Raw genomic sequence first — 25,730 nt, forward strand, 5'->3', positions numbered from 1 at the left:
TTGGTGCTGGCAACATAACAATGGCAAAAATCCATCATGGTGGATTTGTCAGGTCCAAGAGAACTCTTGTGTAGATCACATTGAGTTTGACTCCAATTCCAAGTCAATGGACTTATGGTGCAACCTGTTGGGATTTCCAATTTAGTAATAGTCTGTGTCTGATTGAACTCTTAACCAAATAAAGCTAGAGACAGTATTAGTTAGATATTAGGCCTTCATACAGATTATTAGCAATAATCTTTAGATTCTCAGAATGTTCAACCTTGAAACTAGCTAGAATTATGTGTGCGTCACAACGATGGTCAGTCTCACAGCTGTCTTGATAGGAGGTCAGACAGAGTGACGTTGTTGACTTAATTTTGTATGTTGCTTTGGTTTCGAGGATCCAAATGTTTACAGTCAGGATTGTGTTGCTGAAGCAGAAAACATAATAATCTTTTCTCCTATTGTAAACACCTTTGGCCGACATTGCATCTGCTGGTTCAAGGCCTTTCATGACGTGAACAGGTTGCCGAGCAACTATAGCATCATTGGGAGTGTCTCCTGTTCACTTCCGTATTCCAAAAGCCAGGAGGATGGATTATGCCTGCGCACTTCCGAGGAGGAACGAAGATCTACTGTTATAAAATAGACAGGCCCCGGATGTTCAGGGCGCTCTGATACAACTAGTGTACTGGAAGCCCATTGCTTTGCTGTAACCTGTTCATTGCTTTCTAAATAAATACTTTGAGCAAACTGAGTTTGGCTCATCTTCTCTTAAAGGATAAACGAACACGTTTTAACAAACCCAAGCAGATAATTAAAACTTGATTTTTTCTTCTTGATTACAGCGCCACCATCTGGCCAATCGGTCTCATATTTCTTGGGTACCTAACGCACATTGTTTGACGTCATTGGACCAAGTGTTCGTGTTTCTGCCTCACTCCGGCTCATGGGAATCTATGGGGTTAGAGTCCTGACATGTAGCAGAATCAATAGGAAGTTATATTAAATTGAAAAGACAATTTCTACAATGGTAAAACCAAGCAAAACCTGAAGGTGGAACAAGGAAAAGTAATTTATAAAGCGACTGAGGCTGGGAAGCAGAGGATCCATCAGATTAGAGCGCTCTCCAATTATAAAGGGGATTTAGAGTCTAACTTGTTGGATTAGTTTTACAGCTGAAGAATCCAATTTGTTCTCCAAACGAGGGATGAAGTGAACAATGTTCTTTTCAAGGACGTCTTTGTGCCAAGACTTGCATGAAATGTGGAGACGAAGAAGTCGAGCCACGGAGTCGAGCCTGCTGCCTCCCACCTCCATGAACAACAGCGATTTTGCTTATTTGCCTCAATGACTGCGGCTGAGTCCCCCCCCCCCACAGAGCTCTGATGCATAATGCTGCTGTGCGGTACATGTGTCTTCATTATTTCCAGATGGAACAACTTCTCTGATTTCTTTAAGGAAAATCATTTGCTATCAGTCTACGCTCTGTCACACGCTAGTTTAGAATTTAACGGGAACACGTAGAGAGAGAGAGAACCGAGGAACTGGAAGAAGGACCAACTCTCCCTGGAAGCAGCTGGAAGGGAAACTCTTGTCTTGTTCATAAAATACTCGACTTATCACAAATGTTTCGTGTAAGTACTAAAAACATTATTTGCTGTGTCTCAGTTCAGGGGCCACATCCTCTGGTGTGATGTTGGGCCGGGAAGGATCCACATGGTGAGATTTTAAATCAATCTGCTACTAACGATGCTGCTGCTAATGCATCATAATCCAGGTTAAGGAAGAACCCTAACCCTAAAGGGTCCAGTATGCTACTCTGAATCCGTTACGGACGGACGAACGGACGGATCGGACGGACACTTTTTCATTTATAGTTCTACGTGCTGAAAACAATTCTCAGCCAGAACAGTAGGTGGCGCAACGGAAGACAAGCTAGGAGAAGCCTACCTCACGAGTAATCAGAAGAAGTCCACGCTGTTTATTTACCTACTGCCCACTTTCCTCACACACAGTGTAGGCTACGATGGAAACTAAATGAAATAAAATGACACCAAAATGGTGATGTAATCGTTTCTTAGCGCAGCGGTTCCCCGGTCTTGTTTCCGAACTGTGTTGCTAATTCCACAGCTTGAAGCTACACGGAGCTAGCTAGCTTCCCCCCCAGCTAGCTTCAACTCCAGCTTCCACACACAGTCAGCAGGGACTCCCGATACTAACTACTACCCAGTGTTTGCTTCTAACCTGGCGGTATTATAGAAACAGTGTCATTAAAGAAGTGGAATTAAAGTTGTGACAGCGGGTTTTTGCACTGTTACCACCGCAGTTAGCATGGTGGCTAGCCCGCTAGTGCCGTTATGAAAGCTCGTTATAACCGTCTGTGACCGTGCACACATGCCGTCAGTGCTCTAACGAGCCACCGTCAGCCGGACAACTCCGCTGGCTTAACACACACGTCACATTAATCGTAGAATCGTAGGTGTGTTTGGAAATGACGTCATACCTAAATGACGTTGTACGGAAATGATGTCGTTAGTGGACCAATCACAGCCAAGGGCTGTCCGTAGGCTATCCGAAATAAACTCGGACAGTTAGAAAAATCAGGTGCACGAAAAGCTCGGAGAGGGCTTTCCACGGCGGAGAGGGCGGTCCTATCTGTCCGTGTCCGTCAAAACGGAGTAGCATAAATCGGCCTTAACCCTAACCCTGGATCAAGGGGCGGACGGAGGAATTTGCAGGAAAGAGCATTTTTCAGCTTTTTCGTTGATTTCTCTGGGAATCTTGGTGACACTAATCAGGCATAATAATGGAACTGATATCTATGAGTGTTGAGCTTGATGGAATTTAAGAGACAGTTGGCGAAGGTCTGCACTGAGCGCCATCGTAAGTTTTTGGGGTCTTTGTACGTGCTACAGAGACGGACATCATGTCATTACCTGGTTTTACATTCACAAATTAAGACTTGTATTAGTCTTTTCTATTTAAGGGACCTTGTCTTTAAATGTTAAACCAGTGGAAAACCTCAACTTCCCAACCAACGGTCAGACGGACCGACCCGCAGCAGCTGAAACCACTGATCTGTGCAGGAGTCGTGATGAGTTCCTCACCCGTGTCTGCGTCCGTGTATCTGGTCAGCGAGCGCTGTGACGCCCGGTGACTCCGCTCCCTGTGCCGGCGTCCTCCTCCGTGCCGCGCCTCCTCGGACACCACCCGGTCCAGGGAGTAGTCGTCCAGCCTCACCCCCCGGCCCGTGCGCCCGTGGACCAGGCTGGAGGTGGAGCGCCGCATCGGGCTGGTGTCGGTGATGGTCTGTGAGGACGGAGGAGAGAGGGGAGAACCAAAAGGGAGGAGAGGAAGTGAGGTGATGAGGAGAAAAGAGATAAAAAAAAGTAGTGGGGGAGAGAAAGAGAGAGAGAGGAGAAAGGAGGTGAGATTTAATGAATCCAAGTCTGTTCTCTTCACACTTCACTGACTTTAAGCTGCTTCTGGTTTAAAAACCAGCTCCTGTCTCATGTTCGTCTATCAAATGACTCGGTGGTGAACCACACTCTGACAATTCATATTCAGGTTGCGTGTTGTTCTGGCTCTGATCTGAAACGAGACACTCTAATGGTTTCTGAGTTCCCTGACCGCTAACCCATCAACGAGCACATGCTCCTCCACCGGAACATGGAGGTAATGAAACAGACGGAAATCACCAGGGAGCTGACAGGCAGAGAGACACAGAGCAAGCATGGAGGAAGGCTGGAGGAACCAGGCCTCACATGCACAGCTGGACCTTCTCCAGGTGGCAGCCGTGATTCATTCAGGTCACACCCAGTTTGGAAAGATTGAAAGTTTAATAACAACTCACAGAACATATCGGTAGACGATCTTGCAAAAGCTGATAAGTCTCTATAATCAACGTTCCACTTGAAGTGATTTAGATATTGAGATATACACGTTCGTCTGAAGATGACTCGCATTGGATCCATATCTGTTCCCCAACACAGAGTGTGACATGAATCAAACATGGCGTCCGAGCAGATGAGGCAAACTGACATTACACGACCTTGGATTCTGGTCAAGGAGCTCTGCAAGAACCCGACAGGAACATCCTACAGATTATATTCCTCTAAATTGTTGGGAAGTTGTAGGATTTTAACACAAGGATGGTTTGCATGTTAATATCTTACAGTATCAGCCCGTTTAAAAAAGGCCTGACGTGATGGAGAGAGAGTTCGAGAGAAGAGAGATGTTCTATTCTTGGCTTTATAACCTTTTTCATGAAGGAATACGTTAACAGGTCAGGTAACTCTCTCCAGTTAAAGTCTACATGCTGCGTTCTGGAACCAGTCTTTTGTGATTTTCCTTCTGGGTTCAGGTCGGACTCTTCTGACCCGGTGAGTCCCCCCCCCCCCCCCACTGAAAGCTTCATGTCGCCCTGACGACCGAGCACACATCGTCAGTCTGCAGGCAGCCGGCCGAACACAGACGAACACAAAGAGGAGTTCCCATCCTGAAGAGGATCAGCACTACACACACCCAGCAGTCTGCACACAAGCCATGCATGTCCTGTAGGTGGCAGCACAGTGTACTGCAGGTTATCACACGTCTACACACACACACACACAGACACACACACACACACACTTTAAAATGATGTGACACATTCTCTGGATGTCTGTTTTGGAATGAAACATTTACGTCGACAATCAACTCCCTGATAACTGGGTTGTGACCCCTGTTTGTTTAAAACTTAAAGAAGAAGAAGAAGAAGAAGAATATTCGCACTAAAACTAAACATGAACTGATTTATACGAAAACTTGGTTCAAGCACGAGACATGAGTCTGAAAAATCTTGAGATTAAAAGTTGATTAAATATCTTGCAGATCAAACCCTAATGAAAGTAATCGATGGTTAAAGCTTCTCTTTTTGTTTTACCTCGGCCAAGGCCTGTCTGTTTGTTTGTTGGTATATTTGTTTGTGTTTGTGCAAGATTACACAAAAACCACGTGGGCGGATTACCACAAAACTTGTTGTAAGGATGCAGTTTGGATCAGGAACGAACCCATCAAAAGTTTGCTGTGGATCCGGAACAGGGGATGGATCTGGTATTTTAGTTTTTTCAATTTCTTGAAGAATTTCATTGATTTTTCAGGTTATAATATATGGATCTTGATGAGAAAAATAAAAGTCTGGATGTAGCGAAGGTAAATGTGGTTTCATAAGGAGACTCTCGGTCCTTGGTGGAGATATGAGTTACTATAAACTTGTCTTTCATTGTTTATCCCTCTGTTCCTGTACCTCAGGATATTTCTTTATTATTTATAAAAAGAAAGAGGAAAAGTTAAAAACAATGGCGTCATCTGACTAGAGACAGACACGACGGCTACAGATGACGATGTATGAGAGCTCCACTTCATCGCCTCTGATGAACAACTTTCACTCCACTGTAGAGCACCCCCCCCCCCACCCCCCCTCTCCATCACATGCAGGACTGACGACATGCCGGCACGCTGCCAGAGACCAACAGTTGCATATCAGGCCAGTTCATGCTTTTGTCATATACTGTTGAGCCAGTCTGCAGCGATGCAGCAGGAAGAAACACACACGTGACGCACGGAGAGGAACAAACACACACACGTCACACGCACGCACACTCACACAAGCACACACGCACGCACATTGCGTACAAGCAGATCTCCAGGGAAACTCATCACAGAGAACCAACAATGGAGGAGCAGAGTGACCTCAACACGAGCAGACACGAGAGAGAGAGAGAGAGAGAGAGAGAGAGAGAGAGAGAGAGAGAGAGAGGCTGGGACAGCTCAAAGAAAGGATGGAGAGACAGAAAAGACGGAGAGATGATCAAAGTAGATCTGAACAGAGACAGTTCTGCTGCAGAGAGAGAGAGAGAGAGAGAGAGAGAGAGAGAGAGAGAGAGAGAGAGAGAGAGAGAGAGAGAGAGAGAGAGAGGTTGAGAGAAAGAGGGAGGTACATACACTGAGGTTATTTCCACGGGGCCTGTGTCTCCTCCGCTGCAGAGCAGGCAAACACAGAGATGATACGTAGAGCAGAGCAGTGTAGCGCACACACACAGGCACACACACACACACACACACACACACACACACACACACACACACACACACACACACACACACACACACACACACACACACACACACACACACAGAGCAAAGGCCCGACAGAGCGTAGCCGCCAGGACCAAAAGAAAATCAAGGCAGAGAGAGAGAGGAGAAGGATGAAGGAGATGTGGGACAGGTAAGGAGGGAGGGAAAATGAAGGTGGGATGAATACAGATTGAGGAAAGGTAAAAAAAAGGATGTGAAATAAAGGAGGGACAGAAAGAGGAGAAAGAGAGAACCCAGTTAATTTGCAGAAGAAGAACAGAGCACACAAATAAGAGCGAGGTGCCAGTGAGCGAGAGAGGACAGAGGACAAGATGCGTCTGCGTCCACACACACACACACACACACACAATCACACACACACACACACACAATCACACGCACACTTACCGAGACAGCATGAACTCTCTGTAAAGCAGAGCAGTGTTAGAAGACAATAAGTTACAGTGTCTAGACACACATTTATACTGTTCACACACAGACACACACACACACACCTCTGCCTTTTATCATGTGGAGTTACGTCCTAATTGTGTTAATTGGAGATGAAACTCAATCTGAAGTATTTCTGTTGTGTTTGCTCTGCAGTCCAGATGATTAGTTTTACAATAGTACGAATGATCAACACTAATTAGACTAAAAGTTACTACAAATATAAATAATGTTCCAATAATCATTTAATCCAATCACTCTTAAATGTGTCAGGGACTTAAAATCATAAATTAAGATGAAAAACAGACTCTTCACTCCTCAAAGTTCTGCTTCTGTCAAAAAACCACCGTCCTCAGTATAAATATTTAGGGAATCAAACTACGTTCAATAATATTTGGTGCTTGTGAAAAAAGGTCAGTGTGTCACTTTTTGTGAGTGTGTGACAAAGTTTTGTATCTGTTGCAATATTTTGTAGATTTGTGTATTTCATCCCCACTGTCCAAATTGGGGCAAAACTGCTGCAGCACGTTATTAATGAGAGAATTAATGGTTAGTGAATGGGAATCGTACTGATTTGTACAAATATAAAAATTACACACACACACGATACTTCTACAGCTACAAAACTATTTTTTTGATGATGATGCACAACTGCAATGTTATTTCACAAGCACAAAGTATTAGCGAGCCTCAATAATTCTCTCTCCTCCTCCGGTTTATCGCTCAAACAGAAAAACACTTCAGCAGGAACCAACAGACCAAAGTGAGAGCAACGTGGGTGAAGTGGCATGGCGGGCGGGGGGGCGGGGCATGTGTGAGCGTGTGAAACTGCAGCCAGAGGCCTCAGAGTGACAGGATACATAAATCCTCTGCGCTGGAAATATTTGGAAATACTTTGAGCGTTTTTGAAAAGTAGATTCCAGCTCCTGCTTCTTTCGTTTTCGTGACAAATGCTCAGAGAAACATACGGGACTCGTGATTCAAGAGGAAGTGGAGGTTGAAGCGATGGAGAGAACCACACGTTTAATAACCAGCAACATAATCAAAACATCCTTTATTAGACTCTATCCTGTGTGATCACATGATCCCTTTTTTAAACATGGGGTTTTACTGTGAAAACTAAATATGAATGTTTGTTAGAAGCATTGAACCCAAAGTTGTTAGTAATCACAACTAGGGTTGCAATGGGGCGGAAAGTTTCTGGTAAATTTCCGGAAACTTTCTGGAAACTTTCCACTGGAATATTAAGCTAGGGAATTTTGGGAATTTTGAAAAAAAAAATAATATGCAAATTACACGCTGAGCAATAAAAACATCATTCAAAACTCTATTTTAAAGATGTATGGAACGTTGAGTTTCAACCCTCCACTGTGCATTCTTCCATCACATGCACAGATAACTCCCAGCATGCTTCACTCTACAGCAGGGCTACTGAGGCCTGCTGTAGAGTGAAGGACTAGTCAGGTAAGTTTCCATGATATTACTGGGGAAAATATATTATCATGCTGATTGAGGATTGTTCATCTGTTCATCTAGCCTATTTCCATTCATTTATCCTTCAATTGTATAATATGTTTACAGACGATTCCAATTGTTTGACTAACTATTTATATCTCTGGCATTTCATTAGTGTTTTTTTACAAACTTTTTTCTCATCTTATTCTACAGAACAATGCCACGTGCACTCTCTCATGTGTGGAGACATTTCACCTCATCCAATGTAGAAGGAAAGGCTGTGTACATTTGCAAATACTGTGCAAAGACCTATGTTAAGAATGACACAACGATGCAGAAGCATATAGTCAAGTGCCCAAAGTTTCCTCAGGGCTCAAATCAGCCTATGACACAACAAAATGTTTATATTTATGTCTGTATATGACAAGGTAAATACAGTTAGTATAAATTACCCACAACATTTCCAGTTTATTCCTGTTAATTCCCGTTAATTCCCATGGAAAGTTTTCAACTTTGAATATTCCCGGAATTTGTCAACCCTAATCACTCATTTTCTTCTTCTCACTGAATTTGTTTGATGTGCAGCTCAATTTAAACATGAATCTTTAACTTTATAGTTTTAAAAAGCTGCATCGCCTCTTTTACACAGCAACACTATGCAACTTTTTGTGAAGCTGAACTGTAGATCCGTTAAAAAGACAGAGTTTATCTCCCATATTCATCAGGAAACGTATTAATTATTAAGAATTCTAAACAGAGTTTGGTGGATTTGTTACATCAGCAACTCTTCTGGATCAGGAAGCAGAGGATCATGGGTAATATAGTTGGTTAATTGCAAAGTGCCCAACAGAACCGTGTGTTCGCTGCAGAGGGCGCTGTTGCTCAGTAAAAGTTGTATTGTGTTGCTTTAAGTTCGACCTTTGACTTCTTGGATCAAACCAATCATCTGTTGTTTATGAACCTGTCACCACAGATATGAAGTTGTGTGATTTGGACACTGTGTGATTTTATCTGATTGGATTGAGGCGCTGCAGAGTCCGTGATCCTGTCCCGTTAACTCTGGCCACAGTTTACACAAGACAGACACACCAAGGATTTAATGGAGATGGATCAGGTTTGGAAAATATTCTACACATTCAGGTCTTCTAGATATATATTTACATACATATCTAGGACACTTCATCCAGCCTCTCGTACACGCTGCTCTAACGTCAGCATGACGCTCCGCTGTTCTGATATGTCTCAGAGCGGAGGGTGGAGGAGTGGAGGAGTGAAGGAGTGGAGGAGTGGAGGAGTGGAGGAGTGGAGGAGTGGAGGAGTGGAGGGTGAGGTTGAGGGAGGGGTGAGGGGTGGGAGATGGAGGAAGAGGAGGAGGGAGGAAGACAAACAGAGGGACCCGACGGAGGAAGTGATTTTGATCAAAGTCCTGTTGTGTTGCATCCTAACGCTTGTTTCCCATTCAGAGAAATTAACAACAAAATCTTTGAATCTACAGAAAATTTGAGTAAATAAAAACATGTATTTATTGTAAAGTATGAATAATAATATATCTGATCCGTAACACTAAGATAGATTAGAAATATAAATGTTATCTTGAAATAAAGCAGAATAAAGAATTAGCACAAAGAACTAATTCATACATTCATGAATATGAGTTGTTACCATTAAATCAAAGACAAAGGATTCTACAATTTAATTCAACTAAAGCGTTGATGGTTTGTTAACTGTAATTGTGATGTGAAATATATGTTTCCTGTATTTTGTCTTTTACTGTTTCAGAAAGAAAAGATAATCTGTGTGTTTGTGAATAAAGCTTCATCGGTTTGAGATACAAGTTTTAGTTTTCACTGATGCAAGGAGACACTTTTCCAATTCACTTCCTCACGATAATGGACAATGATATTCTATACGGTGCTAATGGGTGGAGGTGAAGGTGAGGATGGAGGGATGAAGGTGCTCACTTGGTTGTCTGCCGAGAGGCGGGGCATGGAGAGGGTCCGCCCATGCCCATCCACTGGGTGATAGCGCCCCATCTCCCTCATCTCTACCGTCTGCAAAACACAACGAGAGGGGGCGTGACCGCTGTCTGTGAGGGGGAGGGGACTCACACAGGGGGAGGGGCTCGCTGACCAAAGTTTATTGTAGTTCGTTGGACTTAGGCAACTTAAAGTAACTGTTGCAACTATAAACTTCAATAAAGATGGACGACATGACGGCTCCCTGAGAGTGGAGCCAAAGTGCCTTGCTCGCCCCCTAGTGGCCGCCCGCAGTACAGGTCGATAACCCTGCCTTCTCCATGTTAGCAGGTGAGACATGGGCCAAGGCAAAGATGGTTTCTGTCATGGTTCTGGTGAGTTTGTTTTTTAGTGGTTATTTGAACAGGTAAAGGTCATGATTGACTGATTCAGCGTTAGCTTCGGGATATTTTGGCTTAATTTCTGGGTCATGGGAGGAAGTGGAGTCTTCCATCTTTATTCACATCAATGGTTGCAACCTGTGTTTTGGTTTTACAAACGACTGAGGTATTAGATCAGTGTGTAACTCTGACCACTGCAGAAATAAAACGTTCTTCTCTGGAGACTGGAGGAAGGGAAGTGTCTCAGATCTCTGCCTTTTCTTTCCAAATCCATTTCGTACTTTGTGGTTAAAGTGAGAGAGGAGGTGCTGGTGCAGAAGGGACGTCCCAACAGACAAGTGAAGGTAAGGGTCAGTGAGGAGGAAAAGGTGCACGTCATAAAACACATCCACCAACTCCAGGAGGAAAAAAAGAAAAACCATCAAGGAAAGGGAAGATGGGACGACTGTAAACAGGAGACGTCTCTGAGCAGAAGGATGAAGAGAGAAACATGAACAAAGAGCTGAGAGGACAGAGTCGTCTCCGCTGGAGCAACAACCACGTCCAGATCTTCAGATACCAGTCGTTCATGAGAGGTTTGTGGATTCAGGACAAACAGCTCTTGTGTTTTTATCAGGAAAGACTTCAATTTCGAAAACACGATGGATTCTGACTGATCCTCGTTCATCCGGCTTCCTCTGAGGTAAGATACGAATCCCAAAAATATAAATATTCACCTGAATTAGACGAATAAAATCAGAGGATTTAACTTTCCACTCTGTCTTCAATTTGTCTTTATTTCTTTTCGTAGACAGATTTTTACCGATGCATCTTGACACCTGTAATTAAAATGCTTTTCGTCGACCAGCGCTCGGTCACATGACGGTTCAGCTGTGATTGAGGATGGACTGTCACCGCCGCTCGGACGCATCGCGACCACATCCTACCTGCGGGTTGTGCCGGTTGTCGTGGAGATCGTCGGGGTACGGCCTGTCCGGGCTCCAGTTGTCCGGCTTCTGGAACGTTTCCTGGCCTTTGTCCGACACCCACGACTGGCTCTCGGGGATGCAACCCTCTGGAGGTCTGGCATCAACACACACAATCACACACAATCACACACAAGTCGGTGAATTACAAACCAGGAGACAGTTTCCTGAATAGTCTGTGAATCGTTTTGCAGTCAATTGTTGAATATGTGACAATTTGTGTTGTTACAAAGACGCTAATAAATAAGCACAAAGTCCTTCTCTCTTAAGGACACACATTCATAGATCTGTTTTTTCATCCTCCTGATTATACTGACGATTTAAATCTCAAACTAATTTGACTTTATCTTCTGTTGACTCTTTTCTCCTCTGTAACACTTTTTATTTTTGGATTTCTACTCTAACGCTGTGTGATCTTGAAGTTGCTTCCTTTTGCTTTTGATTTTTGATTTTCGATTCGCAAAGCACGTTGTTACTGTGTTTTGAAAGATGCTCAATGACTAGAGCTTATTACTAGGGCTGGGCAAGTTAACTCGTTTTAATCGAGTTAACTCAAGTGATGAGTTAACTCGATTAATTATTTTATCTCGCATTAACTCAGGTTTGATTATTTATTGTTTTATTGTGAAAGTCAGGCTTTTATTTTGTGAAAGTCTGTTGCTGACTGCTGCAGAACAGGAAAAAAGAAAATAATTGGCGGATAAACAATCGAGTTAACTCATCACTTGAGTTAACTCGATTAAAACGAGTTAACTTGCCCAGCCCTACTTATTATTATTGTTAGTTTACCACCAACACACATGGCTCCTCCCTCATCACCTGATGAAGGAGCCAACATTTAAAATATAATGCCTGTATGTAGACAGAGTATATTTATATATAGAGCATTAACATGTATACAGGATATAAATGTGTGTGTCCATGTGTTGTTCTATGTCAGAACAGTACATGTGCCCCCCCCGGTCCCCCCACAGGGGCACTCACATGCTGTTGATGTTGTCGGGCTGGGTGCTGGGGGGGCCGTCCACGCCCTGCCCCCCCTGGCCCTCCGTGCCCCCTCCCTCAGGGGGCGGCTCCATGCGCTGAAACATTAATGGCGTTCGGTTCTGTGTGAGATACACGACATGGCCTGCAGGCTGGCATCAGGCACACAGGGGGCGGACACAGGACACAAACACAGGATGCACTCGCAGCATGCACCCACATGGGGGCGCCATCGGCAAGGACATGGCTGTGGGGAGCCAAGGTAAAGTTCCCTGGCGGACCACTGATCCGGGATCTGCTGACCTCCTCCGACTCGTGTTTAAAGAGACACTTTACAAAGTCGTTGTTTTTTGGACTGGAGTTGGAGGAGAGACGGCTGATCTCAGATCTGTGTCGGAGGGGAACTTCTACCTTTGGCGTTAAAGGTACAACTGCTCTTAAATCACAGGTCATGGACCGAAATACCACACTCATGAAACACAAAGGTAAAAAGACATTTACTCAAAAATCACTGCTTAACAATCTTTTGAGTAATATGACTTTTTTTGTGGGAAGAACACATCTGATCCTGAACCAGTTGTGTTAAAAAGCAACGTGTGCTTCCATCTGACAGGTCGGAGGTCAGGCAGCGTGGCTCCCAGGGGGTCCTGGGTAGTGGAGTCCTCATGACCACTACAGCTTGTGTCATGCCCCCCCCACAGCCGGGAGGCTAAAGGCCGGATGCTGAGCGCTGATGGATGGAGGCCTGTTCAGAAACCGAATCAGGTCCAAACCTCGTCAGACACACGAGGCTGATCAGCTGGACAGGAGGCTCGTCACGCTGCACTTTGGTTCTTACAGTTTAACCAGTTGTGTTGGGATTTCAAACTTTTAACTATAGTCTGTGTCTGACTGAACTCTTAACAATAAAGATAGAAACAGTTTTGGCTAAATATTATGCTTCATACAAATGATTTTAATAACTGTTGCTGCTTAGTGTTAATAATGAATCTTTCACTTGCATTTCTCACATGTTTTTTGATGAAGCAGAAACACAATAATATTTTCTCCAATTACAATGGCACTCACTCTTTGCAACACTCTTTGCAATAAAGGCGGGAGGGGAGGTAAGGAGCGGTTTGAGTCAGGTATAAAACCTTATACAAATCATTATTTTAAACCTTTCTCTTATCATATTTAATATTTGGAATTTGCTAGTAATGTGTGTGCGTCACAACGATGGTCAGTCTCACAGCTGTCCTGATAGGAGAGTCTAGAGAGAGTTTGTTATGGCTCATTTGGCAAGGAGCAGGACATTTTCTACTCAAGGCTAGGTTAGGAGACGAAATCAGGATAGAGTTGGCTAGCAACTATCAGAGTAGTAGGAACGTCATTGGGAGTGTCCCTGTTCTACTTTCTTATTCCAAAAGCCAGGAGGATGGATTACGCCTGCGCACTTCCGAGGAGGAGGAACGAAGATCGACTGCTATTAAATAGACAGGCGTCGGATGTTCGTGGCGCTCTGATACAACTAGTGTACTGGAAGCCCATTGCTTTGCTGTAACCTGTTCATTGCTTTCCGAAATAAATACTTTGACTCATCTTCTCTTAAAGGATAAACGAACACGTTTTAACAGTTGACAGATTTGAATACAGGTTGGTGAGTTGACTGGTGGAGGCGTCCTGATGTGGTCGATTTATTTCTAAATCTGCGCCACAGGCCGGCTTACTAAGTTCAAAAACTGTTATGAATGTGTGAAATATCGATTACTGGTCAGAAAAGCTCAGTAATTGTGACTCTACGAGTGCAGCCTGTCCGTCACTTCCTGTCCAGGCGTCGCCTCCTGTGCCGAGGAGGCGATCGGCTCTCCTTCCTTCTCTGGACAGTCGGGTTGTTTGACCACTAAAGCTCAAGCCCCAGTGACCTCAGTGTCCTGAGACAATTCACTGTGCAGACTGAGGGATTGAGGTGAAAACACGAGCTGTGGAACCCCAGCAGCTTAAATGGAATATGCCTCTGCAGCGACGTATGTATCAGTCTCAGCACTGATGACATACAGAGCCACTGGTCCCAGGAACTCAACATCCCACCAACCACCACACACACACATTCACCAACACACAGGACCAGAGAGAACGGCTCCTGGTTACAGAAACTTGGTGACAATCGACCTGGATTGACCAAACAGGGAGAGCTTGATAAGTCAAGGTCCCATCTCTTCCTGGAAGCAAAGGGGGAGAGCGTCAGAAGTGTGGAGATGACATGGGAGACAGGAAGGGTTACACACAACAGACAGGAGAAGCACGGAGCGCAGACAAACAGGAACACAACGAAATATCAGACACGTGACAAAAACTCAGCAAAGACTCGGCACGAGGAAAACACCAGAGGGGGGGGGGGGGGGGAGATGAGAGTTAAACAAAGAATCCACTTCCTGGTTCTCCACACTGTTGTGATCTTTGCAGCCTTTTCATGATGCTTTTGGATTTTTTCTACTTTTACATTTCTCTTTCACACATTTAACTCGGATCCCTGTAATTTACAATTCAGGATATGGATATGTAGCTTACTTCATTAATGGCGCACAGTAATAACAGTAATAGCTCTATATTACTATTACTATATACTGCTTTTATATTGGTATAATTACTATCATATATAAATATATATTATGTTATATTATATTCTATATATACTGTACTATTCTTATATACTGTCTAACAATAACATTACCATCATATCATCAGTACTATTAACATCATCTTGCCACTGCACCTTATCTACCTATTTTATTTATTTTATCTTGTGCTTCTGTTTTTTATTCTTTCTACCTCAATATTTTTTATTTTATTCTATTCTATTGTATTTTATTGTATTCAAATATACCGGCTGCTATGACGACTTAATTTCCCTTCGGGGATGAATAAAGTAATCTATCTATCTATCTATCTATCTATCTATCTATCTATCTATCTATCTATCTATCTATCTATCTATCTATCTATCTATCTATCTATCTATCTATCTATCTATCTATCTATCTATCTATCTATCTATCTATCTATCTATCTATCTATCTATCTATCTATCTATCTAGCTTATTACAGCCCTGATTTAAATTATAAAAGATTCCCTGACAGCAAACTTAGATGGAACAGTGCCTTGTATTTGTAGAAATTACAAAATATAAGGTCTGAAATACGCATTTTCCAAGATATGTCTGCAAATATTAGAAAGACAATGTAAAGCTGATTCCCAGGAATCCCAGGAAAAATCGTCACTGTGAAGTCAGTGGTGATGCATAAACATTTGCATCCAATGAGATTATTAGATTAACCAATCATTCATCATCATTAATTGGACGTTAATATGAAATGCAGCGAACACGAAGGGTGAGAACCACCCATCAGATACTTTTATTTTATAATCTGTTTTATTCTGATGGACAAAACTGGATCTTTATTAATTGTGTTTCAATCAATAAATAATAATTTATTGGATTTTTCCTTATAGGTTTGCTGAAGTCCAGAAATGTACGGATATTTGATTTAAGACACAGACACAATGAAATCATCTGAAACTCCATCGAAACAACACTTATGTTATAATAATAATAATAATAAATGATCAGATATCAAAGTGACAGGGTTAAGAGGTTTCTGAGTGGATTCTTTCTTTGAAGTGCTGCATCACAGACAGAGACAGGATAGAGACGGACGGTGAGACACAGTGACACAGAGACGGTTAAAGGCCTGATGTTGAGAGAGCCTGTTTGGACCAGTCCATTCTGTCCAATGGGATGGCTGCATTCAGGAACATACCAGCATACACTGTGACTGCAGGCTCGAACTCTTCGGAAGGAAAAAGGAAAAATAAAAAAGAGTAACATGCTCTCCAGTCACCAACACGCTCCTTCGTTCTTCAGAACACAAATCTAACACTGCAGGAAGTGCCTGGGTTCCTTCTCATGAAGAACATTTGCTGATGTTCTATCACTACATTAATAAAATAATAACAACTGTAAGGAAACTCTGAGGTAGGAGAGTTATCAAAGTATTGGTGTTGTTACATGCACCCCTGCTGGCCTGTAGTTACAGGGAAGTTGCAGGAGAGGGCGCTCCTGTTCCACTACACAGCTTCACACACTCACGTTTACAGTAAATGCATGAAGCTCAAATACAACCCAATAATTTCCAGGACAATAAAGATTATTTCCAGGTTATTTGGTAATTTTGAACAATTTCCAGGTTGTTTCCATGAGTGGAAAAGTGTTTTCCTGGATGAGAGGGAACCCTGGATGTGTCTCAGTCAATGAGTCTGGACTTGTTAATATTTAAATATATATAAATAATAATTATAATTGCTGCATAAGTTGTTGCAGTGAACCGGAGGCATTGCCTGAGTGGAGAGATGTTTCACAGTGTGGACCAGGCAGAGGGAGCGAGTGCATCTCAAGGGCATTCACCGACAGGAGGGGGGAAGAACACTGACACTGAACAAAATGTGAGGCCATGTGGTATCATCATCTTCATCATCATCATCATCATCATCATCATCATCATCATCAAAATGCAAAACATCATCGACAACACAGACAATCGCTGTAAATGAGTAATCCTCCAAACTCTGGATCCTCGCCACCATGCTCAAACATGTCATGGTGAAAAGAAGCAGAAGACTTGAAGCAGAGGGGGAAGTTGCTGACTAGCTGGAGGAAGTGAAACAACTGGAGAACCTGGATCTGCACGCAAGCACGCGAAGAACGAACAAACAAACAGAGGCAGCGACAAGGTGCTGGAGGAAGGACGAGGCCGGTTCTCAGGGTAGCGTGCAGCTAAAGGGCTCTGATGCTTTTACAAATCATATTTAGCAGGGAGACAACGTTCGGTCTGAAGGAGAGTGGCAGCGGAGAGAGAGAACCAGGTGAAGGAGGAGGAAGAGGAGGAGGAGAAAGAGAAGAGGAAGAATGTCTGCGTTCAAGGCATTTCTCTGGGTGGGCGTCTACCTGTTCCTCACGCAGCGCCTGCAGCTTTTTCGTCTTGCTCTGCCGGTAGTACTCCATGATCATCATGGCGGCGTAGATTTTGCCGACCGTCAAGTCTGTGGCTGCTGAGAAAATGACAAGTTACCCTGCAAGATTAGACCCGAGTGGTATGGGACCCTGAGCCGTGGGGGGGGGGGGGGGATGACACAACACGAGAGGAATCCACTGTGACATGCAGAGTGCACCAGCAGCAGGGACGACTGGGACTCATGTGGAGTCACCTCAACCTCAAAATGCAGAATTCAAACTGTCTCCTTCAGGTTTGTACGTCTCCAAAGTAAAGTTTAACCAGAATATGGAAACAAATGATGGGTGAGAAACACTTTGTCGGATTGAAAGAGTGAAAGATTAATGTCACTACATCATCCTCACCCACAGAGGTAGAGAAAAACAAACTCATTACCTCTGCTAGTTATCATATTTTCCTCTTTGTTTGTTTGTTATTTAGCAGGATTACGTTAAAACTACATCATTGATTTATATAAATAAAGATGGACGACGTGTTTCCCACAATCCAGAGATGAAGCGAAAAATATCCGAAGACACGAACGCTGCAGTTGTGCGCCAATGACGTCATTTTAAGTCTTGGCTCGTGATTGGTGGATGGAGACGTGCACTCGACCAATCACGAGTCAGCCTCAGTTTTTAATCCTGAGCCCTTTTATCATTTTAACTTCTACTTTGACCTTTTCAGTTTGGTCAATGTCCCGTCTGTTAATGTGGAGGAGGTGGGATTCATGACCTGTACTGGAGCCATCCACCAGGGGGCGATCGAGACACTTTTGTGGAGCTCTCATGTTGTCCATCTTTATAAACATTTGACATATATATAATCTATATCTACATATAGATATAGATATGTATAGATAACCCTATTTGATTATTTCATTTTTTAATGGAGCTGTGATTGTGACATGGATGCAAACACACACCTTCATGCTTGTGTTCACCCTCCTTGTCACAAACCCTTGATCTCTTTGGTTAATTTTTATTTTTCATTTACAGCATTTATTATATTGTTTTTAATTAAAGTGCAGTTCTAAAACTCTTTCGTTGTCTTAAAGAATTCGTGATCACCTCCGTTTAAACATTGAATCCTGAACTGAAACAGCTGAACCTGCTCGCTGGTGCACAACAACACAACAACACACGTTATTACATCACTGCACAGTTAATACCACAACAAAGCCGGTAGTCTTTTCACAGGCAGATGCTTCACCTATCAATTCACATTCTCGCGTATCGTTCTCTATCCATATCAAACCTCGAGTGTATTTAATCTTTTATCTCAATATTAAGGCTGAGGACCGAAGCAGCCGCCTCACGAAGAAAGACACGGACGCCTCCGTCAAATGATCCCTGGGAAACAGGAGCTCAACTTTTTTCGACAAACTCCGGACGTGTATCCCCGGAGTTTGGATGAAACACATCAAACATTAAAAATCAGAAAAATCGTTGAGCTTTGTTTTGGCTCTCAGATAACATCACTGAATGGGCGGCGACCTTTTCAAAGTGGCACGGCTACGAGTCTTCCAGCATTAAAACACGTGATAAGATACGACCGCACATATCTTATTCTCTTCATTACATTACTGGGCAATCAGACATGACAACGCATATCGTGTGTATCTCATCAACTGCCATGCATGTAGCCAAACAAGTCAAAGTTCCTGCTGAACATGCAGAAGTATGCTAGTTAGAGTCATGTTGGCACTAAAACCGCTCAAATATCCTTATTGTCCTGAACAGATTTACCTGAAAATGTTCATTCGTCACGTTCAGTTTTCATATTGAATTTAATTATCAGCCTATTGTGCTAATTTATTTGCCTCTAAATTCTTCCTGTAGTGAAAAGACTTCTATAGAGGATCTTCTATAGCAGACACCCCCTGATACCAGGACTGACCAGTGTGTGGGCAGCTGTGTGTTCGTGTGTGTGTGTGTGTGTGTGTGTGTGTGTGTGTGTGTGTGTGTGTGTGTGATGTATGGACCTGTCTCCAGTCCTGAGAGACCTGATCACACTTGGACATCATTAAGTACGTGTGTCCGCACCTGTCATTCAAACGTGTCCACTCCTCCGCTCTACAGGTTAATAAACACGACATCGTCATTTGTCTGAATTGTTATTTCGTGTCCGTGTGAGCGAGAGAGTGAGCGAGAACGAGGGCGGAGTCACGAGGGGCCGAATGGACGGATTCACCAACTTCACAAAGAATGTTAAAGTGGAAGTCAGAAGCAGTGCCACTCTTCAAGACGTGGCTTTCAGAACTCACTTCTCTATTACACATGGAGAAAATCCGATACAGTTTGACAAACAAGCTTAAACAATTCTACAAGAACTGCATTCATTTTTTAATGTATTTTGTATACTAGTGATGCATCAATACATTTCATTGTCTTGAGTTGTACGCCCTGTTTGTTTGTTTTGTTTGTTTGTATTTTGTTCTGTTTTTATTTTATCTTATTTCAATGGACTCTTTTTTCTTTCTTTCTCTTTTCCTTCCATTTTGGCATAATTTCTTACTTATTCCTAGTACTTGTCTGTTTGTACTTAACTACCTGAAAAAACCTAATAAACATATTGTTAAAAAAAAAAAAAGAAGAATGTTAAAAAAAATCTTCGAATAGACACTGAGATGTGCAAAAATATGTTAAAACGGTTTAAGAACAAAACAAATTTACATTTTTAAGTCCCCAGATGCAACTGATCATCTTGCCACTGCGCCTTATCAACCTATTTATCTTGTATTTCTGTTTTTATTCTTTCTACCTCAATATTTTTTATTTTATTGTATTGTATTTTATTGTATTCAAATATACCGGCTGCTATGACGACTTAATTTCCCTTCGGGGATGAATAAAGTAATCTGTCTATCTATCTATCTATCTATCTATCTATCTATCTATCTATCTATCTATCTATCTATCTATCTATCTATCTATCTATCTATCTATCTATCTATCTATCTATCTATCTATCTATCTATCTATCTATCTATCTATCTATCTATCTATCTATCTATCTATCTATCTATCTATCTATCTATCTATCTATCTATCTATCTATCTATCTATCTATCTATCTATCTATCTATCTATCTATCTATCTATCTATCTATCTATCTATCTATCTATCTATCTATCTATCTATCTATCTATCTATCTATCTATCTATCTATCTATCTATCTATCTATCTATCTATCTATCTATCTATCTATCTATCTAACTGCAGAACCTTGGGGCTCACTTCTGTTAAGAAGTGACATATTACCAAGACAATACAGTATTTACCAACCTCTTGACAATATATTCATATTTGAGTACTGGTGAACACTGCTGTATTACTCAGAGTTGAAAGAGTGATTGGGAAATTAGCTTTCTGTTTAGCGGCTCAGAGACGTCCTGTGGGGGGGGGGGCCTTCATGTGGTCCCACACGTGTCCCAGACCACCTCGGCATGTGGTCTGGACTTAGCGCTGACCAGCTGTGATCGGATCACTCGGGACCTTTGAGATCACCGGGTCTGAACAGGGTCTGTGTGCATGTGTGTGCTGGTGAGCCTGGAGGACATGTAGTCGTGGATGTGTATCTCCATGTAGAGTGAGTTTGTGTTGTCGTGGCCTGATCAGGAGATGTGAAGCAGTGAGTGACACTGACTGGTCGAAGCTGTCCTCTTGGTGAGTTGGTGATCGGACACATACACACCACTATGCGCACCTTCCTTCAACTTACCCTTGTGCGGCGTCACCAGCAGGTCCAGAGTCTTCTGCGACAAGTTCGGCCAAATTGCCATCATCTCCTTTCTCAGCTCGGCATCCATCTGGTGCTTGTCTGCACCCCCTGTGCAACCCCCCCCAGCATCCCAGAGTTCCCCCACACATACAAATACACACACACACACACACACACACACACACACACACACACACACACACACACACACACACACACACACACACACACACACACACACACACACACACACACACACACACACACACACACACACACACACACACACACACACACACACAAGCATCCAACATGCATACATCCGCACATTTGCAAACATCCCACACACATAGAAACAGGGCACGGAAGGTGAGGCCCAATGGCACAAAGTCCCAAAAGAAATATATTTAACCATTCACACATATGCACATACAACCCCCCACAAAAAAAGTAATGGGTTAGTGTCATAATATCATAATTTTGTCAACAATAATAAACAACATTCCCTTTTGAAGAGAGAACAACAGAATAACATGGTTTTCTTTGTCTTTCGGTTTGAGAGCAGGACGTGTTGATTTCAATTTCCGATTTTGTAAAACAGCTGCTGCTTGTGCTCGGTCTCGTTCCGCTTGTGCTCAAACGCAGAACTTTTTGTCAGATTTCCTGTGCTCATGCTCACGTTGCTCTTGTGCACACGTGAAATATCTGCTCTTGGATTCTTTTCTGTCAGCCAATAAATAGAATGCCAGGCGAAGTGTCGACAAATTAAATTGCCAACATTCCACAGAAGTGCACAGAAGCGAGAAGAGCGAGAGGAGAAGAGCTGAATGTGGAGGGAAGGAAATCTGAGCGCAAGCGCACAGTTTGAGCACAAGCACAGTTTGAGTGAAAGCTTTACAAAGACTGAAACGTGAAATCAAAAAGTCTGGTTCTACAACCGAAAGACGACTTGAATAAAAGTAGGGAAACAAACATATGATGAAACTTGTGAATGACCCCGGGAACCACCCGGGAGCATCAGACAGGAAAGATGAACAGATGAAAGAGTAAAGGGGTTGATAGTACTGTGAGTCGTACCCTTGGCGATCTTTATATCCAGGGCGGTCCTGATCAGAGCCATGAGGGTGGAGTTAAAATGCACCGTGTTGTCGTCTGCGACCGGCAGATCCATGCGCAGCAGCCTCTGTGGAGAGCCAGTCGGGATGAGAGGATGAGAAGGGGGATGCGTCTTTGCTAAACGGGCGGAGTGCCTGAATCTCCGGGGAATGGGGAGCGGGTCGGGGGGGGTTTTAGGGGACGGGGTTGAGAGAGCTCCATAGACAACAGCCGATTAGAAGTGGACTTGGATTTGTCCAGGTTTAATTCGATATTCCCTGAAGCAGATTCGGGTTCAGACAAGAGCGACTGAGCCTCACTGTGATCATTACTGATTCAATTCTGATAAACGCAGCATAATTCGTCAAGTCAGGGAATATCAGCTCTTGTGTTTTTAATGTTCTCTGTCAAATGTGTGTGAGATTAAGAGACTGTTGTGCGATCGTGTGTTAAATCTGCTGCACACTTGGATCTTTTTATCAGTGCGAGAGCGTTTGCTTGAAGAAAAAAAAGACGAGTTCCTGCGTCTCCTGTTTTTTTTTGTCTGTTTTTTTTTCTTGCCAGTGATACTCTACATGACAGCACAGCTATCCAATGAGAGGCCATCTGCTGCTAAGCAACTGTGAGAGCCAAGAACCACAAGGAAGAACAATCAGAGCCAAAATGGCTTCCGACCCAACCTGTGCCCATGTTCCCTAAATGTGTGAATGCTCTGGCGCATTCACACATCTCTGTGGTTACACACATATAGATATAGATGTATACAACAGTACACATACACCGACCCCCCCCCCCCCCACCCCACCCCAACATCCCTCCCCACCTACTTACACACAATTATTTGCACCGACTCCAATTAAGGGTACTTAATTGGAGTCCACAAAATAGGTCGACTGGGGAACAATAACAGTATCACTGGTGTAATTCTGCTGTTGAATTGAACTGAGGCATCTGCTATAGAGCTCCCCCTACCTGTTAGGAGGTTCCCTGTCTGTACATGTCTATACCAAGTAAAACCAATGGAGGAACCTGCAGATAGAACAAAACAAGCTGGGCCGCCTGGGGCCGCTTGTCGTTTCTATCCTGGCGTCCATCGCCTTTACCCACGAACATGAGCGTTGGGCACTCACGATGGCAAGCACGTGGTGTGATGGCGACGGGGTTGTGTGTGTGCGTGCGTGCTTGTGTGTTCCTGAGTGTGTGCGAGTGTCGGGCATGCCCAGAGCCGAGTGTGCGGCAGGCAGAGGGCATCGGCCAACATCCACAGCGCTCGGCAGGCAGCGGGGGGGGGGCTGGAGAGCCGGACACAGAGTGCGGGGGGGGGGGTCGCATGCAACAACACACCCGCTAGAAACAAAAATCCCACAAAACCCCGACACAGAGCATGCAGCATGCCTTGACTTCACTCCCACTATCTAAGCCCCAACTCTTCCCACCTACCCATCCCACTAACAACCCCCCCCCCTCCCCCCAATTTCCCTCAATACCCACAATACAAGCAGCCGTGCATCCGCGCAAAGAGAGTATCCTCAATCTAATTGGATCGATCCTACTGATTGATATTTTTTAAAGTTTGCTCTCTATATTTTTTTTACAATCGTGGCTCCGTTAATCAGAGTCAAATTGGACACGGATGGTTAATGTTTCATATCAGGTCCAGATCTCTCTCGATGCCAAACGGGTGCAGTGTCTTAAGAGGGACTCAGAGTTAGAGAGGAGTAGAGTTGTGGCATTCCCTGAAAGAAGAAAACAAATCATAGAGAAGATCAAAAAGAGATGATTGATGTTCGGCCTGTTTTGTTGTTTTGGATCAACCAGACTTTGTAGTAGTAGTAGTAGTAGTAGTAGAAGTAGTAGTAGTTGTTGTAGTACTGTGGGGTAAGGGGAGGGGTCTATCGAAGGGGACACATGGCAGGGACAGCAGTTAGTCGACTTAAACTCGGTGAAGCTAAGCTTGATCATGAGATGTAGTTACAGATAAAAAGGGGATGAGGAGGGAGAGGAGGATCGTGGAAAACACTGAGAGAGTAGAAGAGGATTCAGGAGGACGTGTTTCAGTCGGAAGTAACAGAGAGAAGTTTGAGTGCGATTTGTGTGTAGATAGAAACAAAAGAGAAGAGAGAGGCTGGAAATTACAGAACAAGACAAGAGATAAAGACGAGGACTAGAAACAACACTGACAGAAGTTGACGGAGAAGAGGTGGAGTTCGTAAACCACGCGATGCTCTGTTAGCAAAACTACTGTTTCCACTAAAGGGAAGATGGAGAACCTTACCGAGACATTAAGAGCAATCTGGTAATCAGTCTATTCCGACGAGAAACAAGAGGACTTCTCTAAAGGTCTTTAATTAACAGACTTCTTCTTTCTGCGAAACTCGATCAATAAATACTGGAAGGCTGCGATGGCTGAAGTATGTGATGGGGTCGGGGGGGGGCACTGCCGAGACAAGTTGACATTCTGGAGAGGACGGAGAAGAGGGAACAGAAAGGAGAGGGTGAGAAGAGACGGACCAGGGATTCTGTGAAGGAGTGAAGATGAGCTGATTCGCGGACTCACAAGTGGAAGGAATGAGGAAGGACAGAGGAAGGACAGAGGAAGGACAGAGGGAGAGAAGTTTATAAAACTTAGAAAGGAAGAAAAAGAATAAGCGCCCTTCGGTTGTATGCCTCCACCAACCGGTGAATTTTCAGTTTACATACATTTATGAGGCCTTCGTGGCCTTTCGTGCCAAACCTGGACAACATACCAACGTCGGTGTGTGCGTATGTTTACTGGCTGTCACCGGCTCGGAGGCATAACAACATAAATTGGTAAAAGGCGCAAAAAGTAGAATAAGACAGTGGAGAGGAGGAGGAGGAGTGAAGAAAAGGAAAAGATAAAAACAAATCAGAGAGACAGGAGTGAACGAGCGACTGACATCCAGGTTCAGTGTTTGCAATATGTGATCATAGGATTCATACAGAATAAGTTTAAGGATTTTATACATTTATACAATTGGTGCTGGTTACATTCATTTGATTGATTCATGTTGATCAAAGGATCTCTGAGAATCAAAGTCTCCCTGCTTGGGTCCGACTGGTTTGTTTGAAGAGAGACTGCTGCCTCAAGATCGGACTTTATATTTATATTTTTCATGTATATTTTTTCTGACAGTAAGACTCTGGATGAAGTATCATCATAAAGCTGAGATGGTATCAAACACCTTTCAGCCGTACTTCTGAAAAGTTGAGAATCGAATATACATCTTTTATACCCAGTGATGAGATGTTAGCTTAAGTAGCTTGTTGTGTTAGCTCATGCACACACTTCACACTCCTCTTAGCCTTAACGTAAATTATCAGAAACAATTTGTTCTTCCCTGAAGCACTTTATCTTTTTATTATCCTGGGTGAATCTGGATGTCAACGAGAGAGAGAGATTGAAATAGAGAGAAGAGTTTATACTGAGAGAGACAAAATGAGACAGCGAATGCGGAAATGCTCGATTCTCCAAATCCAAACCCTGAAGGTCTGAGGCTCAAAGAGACGTTTCCTTGGGTGTCAAAAAAAAGCTTGAGGGCCAGAACT

General features: G+C 43.4%; 1 protein-coding gene across 1 annotated transcript in view; it reads right to left on the reverse strand.

Moving 5' to 3' along the window:
- The window catches only part of cacna1ab (calcium channel, voltage-dependent, P/Q type, alpha 1A subunit, b), a 115,492-nt gene that overhangs the window by 3,752 nt on the left and 86,010 nt on the right, over positions 1 to 25,730 (reverse strand). The window contains exons 39-47 of the mRNA XM_061087939.1: positions 22,146 to 22,251; positions 21,069 to 21,176; positions 17,298 to 17,401; positions 12,313 to 12,434; positions 11,290 to 11,425; positions 9,969 to 10,058; positions 6,511 to 6,528; positions 5,971 to 6,006; positions 3,093 to 3,294 (exon numbers count right to left, since the gene is read on the reverse strand). Of these exons, the coding sequence (XP_060943922.1) occupies positions 3,093 to 3,294; positions 5,971 to 6,006; positions 6,511 to 6,528; positions 9,969 to 10,058; positions 11,290 to 11,425; positions 12,313 to 12,434; positions 17,298 to 17,401; positions 21,069 to 21,176; positions 22,146 to 22,251 (922 nt within the window). The remainder of the gene's footprint in view (positions 1 to 3,092; positions 3,295 to 5,970; positions 6,007 to 6,510; positions 6,529 to 9,968; positions 10,059 to 11,289; positions 11,426 to 12,312; positions 12,435 to 17,297; positions 17,402 to 21,068; positions 21,177 to 22,145; positions 22,252 to 25,730) is intronic.

This window comes from Limanda limanda, chromosome 2, assembly GCF_963576545.1.
Source record: "Limanda limanda chromosome 2, fLimLim1.1, whole genome shotgun sequence".
Lineage (NCBI taxonomy): Eukaryota > Metazoa > Chordata > Actinopteri > Pleuronectiformes > Pleuronectidae > Limanda > Limanda limanda.